The sequence below is a fragment of the Plecotus auritus genome (genome assembly GCF_963455305.1).
Source record: "Plecotus auritus genome assembly, chromosome: 3".
NCBI lineage: Eukaryota > Metazoa > Chordata > Mammalia > Chiroptera > Vespertilionidae > Plecotus > Plecotus auritus.
The window spans coordinates 120,937,559-120,951,028 of record NC_137772.1 but is presented as its reverse complement, the minus strand read 5'-3'; the positions used below and the strand labels follow the sequence as shown (position 1 = coordinate 120,951,028).

General features: G+C 39.1%; 1 protein-coding gene across 11 annotated transcripts in view; it reads left to right on the top strand.

Annotated features, from left to right (window-relative positions):
- Window positions 1-13,470, top strand: part of FRY (FRY microtubule binding protein) — a gene marked incomplete at its 5' end in the record, with an annotated part of 677,381 nt that overhangs the window by 471,124 nt on the left and 192,787 nt on the right. For all 11 annotated transcript variants that reach the window (XR_013960263.1, XM_080662182.1, XM_080662181.1 and 8 more), the window contains 2 exons: window positions 548-638; window positions 4,029-4,111. Coding sequence is in view for 10 of the 11 variants with exons in the window: in XM_080662182.1 (XP_080518308.1) it covers window positions 548-638; window positions 4,029-4,111 (174 nt within the window). The remainder of the gene's footprint in view (window positions 1-547; window positions 639-4,028; window positions 4,112-13,470) is intronic.

Genomic DNA, 13,470 nt, shown 5'->3' with positions numbered 1-13,470 from the left:
TTATGAAATATATACAATCCTCCTCAAATTCATTGAAGCCAGCTTTGTTTTGGTTTATCTAATATCACGACTGCTTTCAAATCTCTCTCCTGGCCTAGTCTCTCATGCCTTCTGTTCTCGCCACATCTAGCTGCCAAAGCAGCATTCCTGCAGACAAGCAGTAGCCTAGATGTCAGACACTCTAGAAACTTGGACTTGTTTCACTAACATTAGCTCAATAACTCCTGGACCTAGAAGTGCTAAAGCAGCTAACAGCAGGGATGGCCATTGCAAAAAAGCTCATTACCTAAGAAAAGTTTTCAATAATGTTGTAACCTCAGTTTATAGGAGAGTCCAGGAATTAGGTTGGACTATAATAGATGTCTGGGATTCTCCTATTTCAGTGGAGTGGGCTTAGAGTTTGTTTAGAATGTCAGCGATTGTACAGAAAATAGAAGGCATCCTTCAAACATGAAATTTCACAGGAAATCCTTTCCTGGAATATTGAGACTTTACTTTGACCTCTTCCACATGTATTTTTTTTTTCTAAGTGTCTTCTAATCCACAGGAACCACCTCCAGCAGCAACACAGTAGTTGCCGGCCAGGACAGTTTCCCAGATGCTGAGGAGGGCAAGCTCTTGAAAGAGTCTGATGAGAGGTTGGTTCACAAATTGTCTTGATATCCAATTTAACTGTAGAGTATACAGAGGCATCAATAAAAGTTTGTAGGCTTTATAAAATTCACACACATAGAAATCTTTCTTTATTCTTAGAAACTATGATTGACTTGCTATCTCTGCTCTGTATATCCCTGAAGATAACAATTTCTTCCTGAGCTGAATCTCACTTCTCTTAGGACCAAACAAAAACCATGAGCTGTCCTGCTACTTGCAAAGACCACTTGGAATTAGAGGGAATTTCATGTGAAATTTTCATATCTGAGTATTGAATAATTTCTTAGCAATCGAGTAGTGGTCTTGAAGTGAATTCTATGAAACATCACATTTCTTATTTCACCTTTACTTTGTCACGTCTTGGTTTACCAAGAACACTGTCTTCCTCTGCTCAAATAAGTCTTAATCCCCTCCCTATAGGCTGTTCGATAATATTTATTTTGTCCACATGCCTTTAATTGCCCAGGACCTACTCAGAAGTAAATAAAATCTGGATCATTGTTCCCTAGTTGATTGTGAAGAGCAGAGACACAACCAAAAGAGATCAACAGGACTCAAAATAAAAATTAGGATGATGCCCTTAACCCTGTGGTTGGCAAACTCATTAGTCAACAGAGCCAAATATCAACAGTACAATGATTGAAATTTCTTTTGAAAGCCAATTTTTTTAAACTTAAACTTCTTCTAACACCACTTCTTCAAAATAGACTCGCCCAGGCCGTGGTATTTTGTGGAAGAGCCACACTCAAGGGGCCAAAGAGCCACATGTGGCTCGTGAGCCGCGGTTTGCCAACCACTGCCCTAACCGGTTTGGCTCAGTAGATAGAGCATTGGCCTGCAGACTGAAAGGTCCCAGGTTCGATTCCAGTCAAGAGCATGTACCTTGGTTGCAGGCACATCCCCAGTAGGAGGTGTGCAGGAGGCAGGTGATTGAAGTTTCTCTCTCATCAATGTTTCTAACTCTCTATACTTCTCCCTTCCTCTCTGTAAAAAATCAATAAAATATATTTTAAGAAAAAATTAGGATGATTCCATGGTGTTGAAAACACTTTAGGACTGAGCATTTTCTAGTGAAAAGGAATGGGGAGCACTTTCACTGAAGTAACAAGGATGAAATATAAATTCCTATTGGAGAGAATGCAATGGATTAAATAATGAAAATACCTCAGCCCAGAATGCTCCTGCAGACCTCATGGCTGTCCTCAGATTCTGTCCTGGGCGTGACACACAGCAGGGGCTACAAGTGGGAAAGTACCTGCCATCAGGCTGACTGCCCTGGAGTTGTGCAAGCTCATCCTCTAACCTATCAAATGCCTCAGCACGTGTGCTGCTACATCGCTTCCCTATTGCTGAAAGATCTCTTGGCTCTTCATACGCTGTTTTTGATTTTGCCTTTATCAGAATAAATATGATTAAAGAATTTCAGAAGGTAATAGGTTGTCACTTTTTCAATTCCCTGAGTGCCAATTATGTGGCCCGATTTGTATGAAACTAAGCAGAAGTCCTCGAGTTTCTGTTTTATGGATTCACAAAGTAATAGCCCAAAAGATAGGACAATGGAGAATGTTTGAAATACAGAGTGACTGGGGAAAAGATGGATGTTTCAGGAGAAAATAAAAGCTGCTACAAGTATCTAAGAAATGAATAAAACAAAAATCATTATAGCCTTTACAGTCACTATAAATCGTGCATTTACTTATTTAGCAAATCCAGTCACAAATGCACACCTGGGACAAGGTAGGCTCATAATGGCACATCCAGCACTTTTCCCTGAAACATCACTCTTGCTCCATGCACTGGTGAGGACAGCTAGAGTGAAACAGGGTGTTGACCTGCTGTCAATTAGTGCAGAATATCCAGTCAGTAATGTAGGGGCACACCCCTACTTTGGCTTGAGTTTTCCAGATACTTATTGATTGCCTTAGTTGTTTGTTTTGGCTGCATACATATTAAGTAGATCAAACCTGCTCTGTATCACTTTGTATAAAATAAATATAGACATGCCATTTCCCCCAGCCATACCCTTGCCATGCCTTATAGATCTCCAGATGATATTCAAATGCTATTGGCTTAAAAGTCTCTGGTGCCCTGAAAAGGAAAAAGCATTCTAGAAATCTAGAAATAATTATTATATTATTAAATATAAAAATTAGTACCTTAGAGTTTGATGGTACCTCACAGTGTTAGAAACATTCTCGCATCATTTTTTTTTTTTGATTTCTACAACCCCAACAAAATAAATGGTGAAGTATTATTAGTATTACTTTTGACAGGTGTAGAACAGGGGCCCCATGAAGATAAAGGACTTGGCCAAGGTCATAGAGCTAGTGAGAGTTTGGTCTTAAAATCCCATGTCTTGCCGTCTCTCATTGGAACCAAAAGCATTTCTGCACTCCCATTGTCTTCTGCATGACACTGGACAAGCTGTTTCACTTGGCCCGTTTCCTCATTCATAAAGTAAACAGTGTTTATGTCAAAGATGAGTAAGTGAAAGTAAATGAGTAATGTGTATGAAGTTACTATATTTCTACAATTTTGGCGGGGCGGGGGTGGGGGGGAGGGCGTTACTTCTTAATCCACAGAGACCAGACAGAGCCTCTCTGGTTATTTTACAACCCAACTAGTTACCTTGTTCTGAAAACCCTCCAATTGCCCTGGCTGATATAGCTCAGTTGGTTGAGTATTCACCCCTGCACTAAAAGAAGGTTGCCAGTGTGATTCCTGGTCAGGGCATATGCCCGGGTTACAGGCTTAATCCCCAGTATGGGGTTTGTAGGAGGTAGCCAGTTGATGTTTCTCTCTCACATTGATGTTTCTCTCTCTCTCTCTCTCTCTCTCTCTCTCTCGCTCTCGCTCTCGCTCTCGCTCTCGCTCTCGCTCTCTCGCTCTCTCTCTCTCAAATCAATTAAAAAACATATTTTTTAAACCCTCTGATCATTTTAAGAGAAACTTTAAAGCCGGTAAATTCCAAGATATATTATGAACCACTTTTTTATGTCTTGTCAATTTTCAATGTTTAATCATGCATCAGTTAGTTACTGACCAGCTGCCAGGATACCATGTGAATAAGGGGTGTATATTATTTGGTATCACTCCATTTCATTTCCAAACAAATGTTATAATTCTCCAGTTCAGTATAACCTTAAAATGTTTATCTGTTCCAGGTTTCAACTTGTGCTTAAGAGCAAAAGCAACCACTAGACCTCTCCAGGGAAAAATAAATGTTTGAGATACAATTTTTGCAGTATTTCTTTAGGAAAAGCATCATTGGAACTAGCTGCCAAAAACTCAATCACTAGATAATAGTATGTGTTTATGAAAATAGCACGTACACACACAGCAGTATTTGATGATGACTGTTCTTGTATTTGAAGGTTTAGTAACGTCATCAGAGCCCATACTCGCCTGGAGTCAAGGTACAGCAATAGCTCTGGAGGGTCGTATGATGAAGATAAAAGTAAGTACCACCAGGTATGGGGTTTCAATTGGAATCCAGATGGTTGGAGAATGGAGTACGAGTATTTTTGTTTTTCTTATTCTAATTGCTAAAAAGGGTCCTATAAACATTAAACAATCATTTAATCCCACTATGCAGATGAGCATAGAGTCAGCATTTGAAAAATAACAAAAAGCCAACCAGTGGACAAATTAAAATTATAGAAATTCAAAATTTTACCCAAACCTGTATTTTTATATTCTTGGCATTTTTTTTTTCTTGGTAATGCAGTTGGGGAAAGGCTAGTAAAAAATTGTCTCACTAGAAAACCAATATTGCAGTTATCGTGGGAGTGGATTTAATCTTTAAGCTTTGTGAATCAGCTCACCCAGAAAAGGCCCTGTTTCACACAAAGTCTCTCAAAAGCATTGCCTCGGTAGCCAAATGAAAACCATGTTAAAATGGGAGATACAATCATCACAGAAATGCCTTTGTTCCTTGGAAAGTTGACAGAAACCGAAAAGCAATGCATTCACTGATTTTGTTGGAGCCCTGGACAGCATCTGTGGATACTGAGCAGGCAAAGAGTGTTACTTGGTCACAAGTCACAGAAATTCTGGAATCAAGAACACTCCCAGTGGCATTTAGGTATGCTAAGGAAATCAGTAAACTAACTGATGGAGTTTATTTGTCTATTTTGGTGGAAATCAGAAATATGATATTTCATGGTTTAGGTTTATTTTGTAAGTCAGTACCTGGGGCCTTTGTAGCTATCATTTTAAATTGTTTTGTTTTTATGGGAAATTTACAGAGTGGGGTAAGAGATGAGTAGGCCTAATGGCACCACAGTTCAGCTGCTCTTCTTTACCTCTTACTGCATAGATAGGAAATTCTCTGCCTTTCAAAATACCAATGGGAGGATTGTCTAAAATCCATACATAATTATCAAACTCTAACTTAGGTGAAGTTGCAGCTTTAAAACTTTTTACTAGAACCATTAGTTTTAGGTAAAATAAAGCTATTTGTGTTTTCCCTTCTTTCTGGTCCCCATTAGGATCTGTATCTGTGCCATCCAAACCCAACAGCCAAGTCTCAGGAGCACAGGCAGTGAGTTCCAGGAGGGACTAGATTTTACAGATGGGGAGAATAGTACTAAGAAATGGAGAGTTGTTGGTTCAAGAAAAGTCTGGTTACTATATATTTTGTAACCCAAAATATGAGGACAGAAAAAATGAATCATGAAAATGTTAAGCAGTCAAATACTCCCCCAGTATGTGGCAGGTGTGATGTAACAAAAAATAACACACTCTGGCTGTAGAGTTTACATTGGGAATGTCACTGTCCTTGGCCAGCTGATTCCTTTAAAATGTATCTCTTTGTTCTGGGTACAGGACACAGAATTTGGTAAAAACACTATACTAAATAAAACATCAATCATTTAAAAATATATCTTTACAGTCCTCTGGTATTAAAATCTCATATTCCTTATATTTATTAAATAGTGAATTGTGAAAGATGATTATAATAAAATGAGATGATAATTAACTCACATCACTAACTTTAGAGACAAAAAGAAAGAAGTTATGGAAGTATTTATAAAGAGGAAAAAATGATAGTGAATTCAGATAAGAAATTAAAAGTCTAATATTATCATTATGGCTTCTATTTTACCTAGAAATGTTTATAAATTTTTTGTACCAATATAAAGAAAATGGGAAAATTTTGGTGCAGAATTTGAACCCAATTGAGTCAGTATCAATATTTTTTACATGATTACTGTTATTGAACAGAGAGATTAGAGTTCATAGCATGTAGTTTGGGTTCTGAGAGCTTTTACTTTTAGTTTACTCATTATAAAAGAAAATGAAATCAAGCTACTCCAACAGATCTCATCACAAAAAGCCATAAAATACATACTAAGATTTTCTTCCAGGTGTTCAAGTCATAGGACTTGACTTTGTCTTAGAGGAAGCAGCAGGTCCAATAGGAAGGAATACTCAGGGGTTTGGTAAATGGGTCCTACCTGATATAATTTTGGTTCTAGCTACACATTCATAGATATAGCCTATGCCACAATAAAAGCAAAGTTTAGTAGGCTCAATTCCAAAACCTTATGACCAGGCATCTGGTGTATGTTAAGGGCAATCATTTCCACCCAGAATTCCTGAGGGTATCAGCAGATCTGGGCAGCCTAAGAAGGCATCAGGAGAGACCTAGTTGTCCAAAGCTTCATGGTATAAGCTGGGTTTATCCAAAAGGAAAGACTGTGTGCAGTCTTTTAGTGTATTTTCTGTTAAAACACACACACACACACACACACACACACACAAACTGATAGCACCTTGAGTAAAATGGACACCCTCATCTATAAAGCAGCTTTTTACCAATATTATGTAAGTTTTTTCTCCTGGGGTGAGGGAGAATTGGGTTATGCTTGGTCCTAGTGCATGTCCTTGTTCAGAGCCTCCATTTCACAATCACAGTTTTCATACACACTCCTCCAGCTCTGCTAACATTTCTACTCTGGTCTGGCAGCGTTGAATCAACTACTTCTCACCACCTTTCAAAAGTGCAACCAAGAAAAACTGTATTTGGGAGAAATTTCCTAAAGATGATATCATTCATCCTTTCTCTTAATACTCTAAAACCTGTGCCAGGATTAAGCAGCTTATCTGAAGCCACATACCTGGGCAATACCAAGTGGCCCCAAATGCCCTTGCTCTTAAATGCCTATGGCCTATATAGAAAGTGTAATAAGAAATAACGCTATGAAACTTGTTGCTATGTTTATGTTACAGTTGAGGAAGTTCATTCATTCAAAAATATTTATTAATTCTCTACTAAGTGCCAGATACTGTTCCAGGTAACAGGGAAACAACAATGAAAAAATAGAGGAGGTCCCACCCAGCTCTTTAGAGCTAGGGAGGAAGCCATTGATGGTATCTGTGATCTGTGTCCCAGAGGAAAACTAATGCAGGGCAAGGGGACAGAGAGTGATTGGGGCAGGGGTTGATTCTAGTGTAGTGGCCACAGAAATCCTCTGCGATCAAGTGATATTGGGCAGAGACATGCATGACGTAAAGGACCAAGCCACTCAGCTAATGAGGAAGAGCTCTGACAATCCCAAGGAACAGTAGATGCAAAGGCTCTGAAGCCGAACAGTGCCTAGCATGGTCAAAGAGCAGCAAGAAAGCCAATATGGTAGAGTGGATTGAGCAAGGGGGCGGTAGTGAGAGAGAAGCCAAGGAGGAACAGGAGGAAGATCTTGTAAGGCCTGAAAGGCCATGGTATAGATTTTGGATTTCATTTTGAATGTGAAGGGAAGCCACTGGAGAGGCTTACATAGAGAAAGGCACATGAATGAACCTCTTTTTTTTTAAAAGTATTGCTCTGGTCCTACAACCAGTATGGTAATTGTTTTCTACAATGAGGCTTTGAGCACACTTCTACCAACTGTCCATAGTGTCATTAATTGCTCACCAACACACGTGCTAGAAGAAATTGTTCTAGTAAATGATGCCAGTGAAAGAGGCTTTTTAAAAAGACCTCTAAAGAATTAGGTGAGAAAAATTAAAAGTGCCAGTTCATGTAATTCAAATGGAAAAATTTTCTGGATTGATCAGAACTAGATTCAGAAGAGCTGCTGTGTCTAAAGGCCAAGTGATCACCTTCTCAGACACTCATTATGAGTGTCCACTAGGCTAGAGCCTCTTATAGCCAGGATCAAACAAGACAGGACAATGTGGTATGTCTTGCCACTGATGTAATCAGCTATGAGAGTTTTGAGCACATGGCAGTTCTTAAATGACCTATGGTAGATTCAGTGGAAGATCAATTTTCACTGGTATCCTGTTCCCCGAAGAAAAATGGACAGAAGGAAAGGCGATCAACTCTTTTTGTCAAAACAGCTACAGTGGCAGGAGGCCCTTTTTAAATAGACAGAAATTACTTTCAGAAAATTGGAACATATGATGCTAGAATGGACATTTGGAGAAGAGAAAACCTAGAAATTTCCTTTAGGATGTTACATTGTGAAGGAACTTTGGAGATTGTTACTTTGGAGAAAAGGGGGTAATTTTTAACTGTTATTGTATGGGATGTAATCAAGTGCTCTTTTATACTGCCAACAAAGAAATTAGAACAGATGACTTTTGCTTGCATGTCTCCAAACTTAATGGCCAAGTCCTGATGTTCAAATGCCACCATCTAAAAGGCAACCAACTTTGGGAGAATGATCCGGTGAAATTAACTCTGTAGCATATGGACAGTAATCGGCACCTGAATAAAGCTACAGAATAGGGTAGCCACGTGCCCAGGATTAGAGACTACAATGGAAGCCAGTCATCGCAGTGGCTTCTTCGAAACATTACCCTTCCAGAAATATTCTGAGACCAAATTTATATAAAGAAAAAATAAGGGTTAGCTGGCTACTTCAGCATACATTTCTGCCACAATCTTTTAAAGAAAAGGTTTTTGTTTTTGCTTTATTTTTAAAGAGAGGAAGGGAGAGGAAGAGAGAGAGAGAGAAAAACGTTGATGTGAGAGAGTAACATTGATCAACTGCCTCCTGCATGCCCCCTACCAGGGATCAAGCCTGCAACCTAGGCATATGCCCTGACTGAGAATTGAACTGGCAACCTTTCACTGCCTGTAAAAATGCCCAAAAAACTGAGACACACTAGCCAGGTCTGCCACATTCTAAAGAAGCAAAAAAGGAAAAGTCCTTCCTCCTGCAGAATGTAACATTTATCACTCATTAAAACTTAGACTCCTGGATTTGAAAAAATGGTGGCTGAATAGGCAGACCTTTCTTGCACCTCCTCTCAGGGCCAGACTGGGAATAAAACTAAAGTGGGGACCATACACCAGAAATGACCAATTGAGGTCCAGCTGAGGAGGATGCTTATATCAAGGAAGGACAGAAAACACCTGGAGACCTGTGGGAAGGGAGAGGTCACGAGAGGGGCTGACCCAGCTTCCAGGGGCAGGCTGAGAGTGAGAGGGGAGGTCTAAGCTATGGGAGGGTCTGTTTCCTTAGAAGATTGAGGCCTGGAACCCAGGCTGGGCTCCACAGCCTGGAGCACCAGACATGAGACCAGCAACCCAGGTAACATCCAGCCATGAAAGGCAGCAGGGCTGCTGGCCACCTCAGAGTCTGGAACCCGGTAGGCTGGAGCCCAGTGAGAGAAAGCCTAAGTTTCTGCTTTTTGGTGGTATTTTTTTTTTGTTTTTTTTGGTTTTTTGTTTGTTTTTTTTTACCCAGAGCACAGGAGTTTTCATTTGCAACTATCCACCTGAGGCTTTGCTGAAGGGAGGGCTGTGTGGACTCCAGGTGCCTAAGGAGAGGCTGGTGTGGGAAGCATTGTGGGGAGACATGGAAAAGCAGCAGCCAGGAATCCTGCATTTGGTCATACACCCCATACCAAAACAGCCATTTTTCTTGAAAGGCTCTAGACTCTCAATTTCGCCTAAATCCCATTCAGGAAAAGATTTTTGAGTGATGAAGATTGACAGCTGGCTGGCAGGCAAAGGTGGGCAGAGGCAGACCCCAGGGAACCTGGGGAAGTTTGCTGATCCAGCCCTGGGCCCCATGCTGCTAACAAACTTGCTTTAGAGCCAAGTCCTATGGAGATAAGACACAAACTGTGGATCCCTTGGTACTTCAAGCAGGTTGCTAAAAGACAAAGGCAGACAGTTTCTGAAATTAATGCCATTTCACATTTTTTTTCTCTTTTCTTCTTTTTTCTTTTTTTCCCTCTTTTTCCTTTTCCTCTTTTTTCTTCCTTTTTTTCTTGGCCTGATCATTTTTTCCTTTTATTATTTATCTTCTTTATCTGCTTTATTTACTTTTTGTTATTTAGTCTCTATTGTTTTGTTCATATATCTCATTTTCCCCTTCCCTTTTCTTACTCAATATTTTTCTTTTCATTTTCTCCTGCTTTCCTATAATTTTTCCTTTTGTTATTTTTTGGGTCTACCTGCTTTCTCCTCTATTTTCCTTTTCAAAACAATCTTTACTTCCTCCTTTATTTTAAATTGTTTTTCTTCCCCTATTCCCCTAGTTCTTTATTCTTATTTTCTTTATTTCAGCTCTGCCCCTACATATTCCATTCCCCACCCCCTTTTTTTGTTTGTTTGTTTTATTTTCTCTCTCTTTTGTTTCTTCTATAATTCTTGCTCTCTTTTCTCTTTCCTAAATCTCTCTTTTTTTTTTTTTCAAATTTTTATTAAGGTATTATATGTGTACATATCTTACCATTGCCCCCCCCACCCCACTCCCATACCTGCCCTCACCCCCCAATGTTTTGCATCCGTTGGTTACTCTTATATGCATGCATACAAGTCCTTCAGTTGATCTCTTATTTCTCCCACCTCTCCCTAACCTTACCGCTGTAATTAGACACTCTGTTTGATGCTTTACTGCCTCTGTAACTATCTTTTGGTTCATCAGTTTATAATGTTTTTCATTATCCCTAAATGAGTGAGATCATGTGGTATTTTTCTTTCATTGACTGGCTTATTTCACTTAGCATAATGTTCTCTAATTTAATCCAGGTGTCAACAAATGGTAGTAATTTCTTCTTTTTTATGGCAGCATAGTATTCCATTGTGTAGATGTACCATAGTTTTCTGATCTAGTCATCTGCTGACGGGCACCTAGGCTGTTTCCAAATCTTAGCTATTGTAAATTGTGCTGCTATGAACATAGGGGTGCATATATCCTTTCTGATTGGTGTTTCTGGTTTCTTAGGATATATTCCCAGGAGTGGGATTACTGGGTCAAATGGGAGTTCCATTTTCAGTTTTTTGAGGAAACTCCATACTGTTCTCCACAGTGGCTGCACCAGTCTGCATTCCCACCAGCAGTGCACGAGGGTTCCTTTTTCTCCGCATCCTTGCCAACACTTGTCGTTTGTTGATTTGTTGATGATAGCCATTCTGACAGGTGTGAGATGGTATCGCATTGTCATTTTGATTTGCATCTCTCGGATAATAAGTGACTTTGAGCATGTTTTCATATGTCTCTTGGCCTTCCTTCTGTCTTCTTTCGAAAAGATTCTATTTAGGTCCGTTGCCCATTTTTTTATTGGATCATTTATCTTCCTTTTATTAAGTTGTATAAGCTGCCTGTAGATGTTGGAAATTAAACCTTTATCAGTGATACCATTTGCAAATATGTTCTCCCATACAGTGGGGTTCCTTGTTGTTTTGTTGATGGTTTCTTTTGCTGTGCAAAAGCTTTTTATTTTGATGTAGTCCCATTTGTTTATTTTCTCTTTGGCTTCCATTGCCCTAGGGGCAGTATCACTGAAAAAGTTCTTTTGGCATATGTCTGAGATTTTGCTGCCTGTGGATTCCTCTAGTATTTTTATGGTTTCCCGTCTTATATTTAAGTCCTGTATCCATTTTGAGTTTATTTTTGTGTATGGTGTAAGTTGGTGATCTAGTTTCATTTTTTTGCATGTATCTGTCCAATTTTCCCAACACCATTTATTGAAGAGACTGTCTTGACTCCATTGTATGCTCATGCCTCCTTTGTCAAATATTAATTGCGCATATTGGTTTGGGTCGATATCTGGATTCTCGATTCTATTCCATTGATCTATATGTCTGTTCTTGTGCCAGTACCAGGCTGTTTTGAGGACAGTGGCTTTGTAATACAGCTTGAAATCTGGTATTGAGATCCCTCCTACTTTATTCTTCTTTCTCAGGATTGCTGTGGCTATTTGGGGTCTTTTTTTATTCCAGATGAATTTTTGGAGAGTTCTTTCTAGGTCTGTGAAATATGCTGTTGGTATTTTAATGGGGAGTGCATTGAATCTATAGATTGCTTTGGGTAGTATGGACATTTTGATGATGTTGATTCTACCAATCCATGAACATGGTATGTTCTTCCATCTATTTACATCTTCCTCTATCTCTTTTTTCAGTGTCCTGTAGTTTTCCGCATATAAGTCTTTTACCTCCTTGGTTAGGTTTATTCCTAAGTATCTTAATTTTTTTGGTGCGATGGAAAATGGGATTGCTTTTTTAGTCTCTCTTTCTGTAAGTTCACTGTTGGTGTATAGAAATGTCATAGATTTCTTGGCATTAATTTTGTATCCTGCTACCTTGCCGAATTCATTTATTAAGTCTGTTAGTTTTTTGATAGAGTCTTTCGGGTTTTTTATGTACAATATCATGTCATCTGCAAATAAGGACAGCTTTACTTCTTCTTTACCAATTTGGATGCCTTTTATTTCTTCTTCTTGTCTAATTGCAATGGCTAATACTTCCAGTACTATGTCAAACAGGAGTGGTGAGAGTGGGCATCCTTGTCTTGTTCCTGTTCTTAGGGGAAATGGTTTTAGTTTTTGCCCATTGAGTATGATGTTAGCTGTGGGTTTATCATATATAGCTTTTATTATGTTGAGGTATGATCCTTCTATTCCCACCTTGTTGAGAGTTTTTATCAAGAAAGGGTGTTGGATTTTGTCAAATGCTTTTTCTGCATCAAGTGATATGACTATGTGATTTTTATCTTTCAATTTGTTTATGTGATGTATCACATTTATTGATTTTAGGATATTGAACCATCCTTGCATTCCTGGGATAAACCCTACTTGGTCATGGTGTATGATCTTTCTGATGTACTGCTGGATCCGATTTGCTAGAATTTTGTTGAGGATTTTGGCATCTACATTCATGAGGGATATTGGCCTGTAATTCTCTTTCATTGTGTTGTCTTTATCTGGTTTTGGTATTAGGGTGATGCTGGCTTCATAGAAGGAGCTTGGAAGTGTTCCTTCCTCTTGAATTTTTTGGAATAGTCTGAGGAGGATAGGTTTTAGTTCTTCCTTGAATGTTTGGTAAAACTCTCCTGTGAAGCCGTCTGGCCCCGGGCTTTTGTTTGCCGGAAGCTCTTTGATGACTGCTTCAATTTCTTCCATAGTTACTGGCATATTGAGCTGTTTAGATTCTTCCTGATTGAGTTTTGGAAGGTTATATTTTTCTAGGAATATGTCCATTTCCTCCAGGTTGTCCAGTTTGTTGGAATAGAGTTGTTCGTAGTATTTTTTAACAATCCTTTGTATTTCGGCGGGATCTGTTGTTATTTCACCTCTTTCATTTCTGATTTTGTTTATTTGGGTCCTCTCTCTTTGCTTCTTGGTGAGCCTGGCTAGAGGTTCATCAATCTTGTTTATCCTTTCAAAGAACCAGCTCTTGGTTTTGTTGATCTTTTGTATTGTTTCTTTGGTCTCTATGTCGTTTATCTGTGCTCTGATCTTTATTATTTCCTTCCTTCTGCTTACACTGGGCTTTTCTTGTTGCTCTTTTTCTAACTCTTTGAGTTGTTGGGTTAGGTAATTTATTACCCCTGTTTCTTGTTTTTTGCAGTA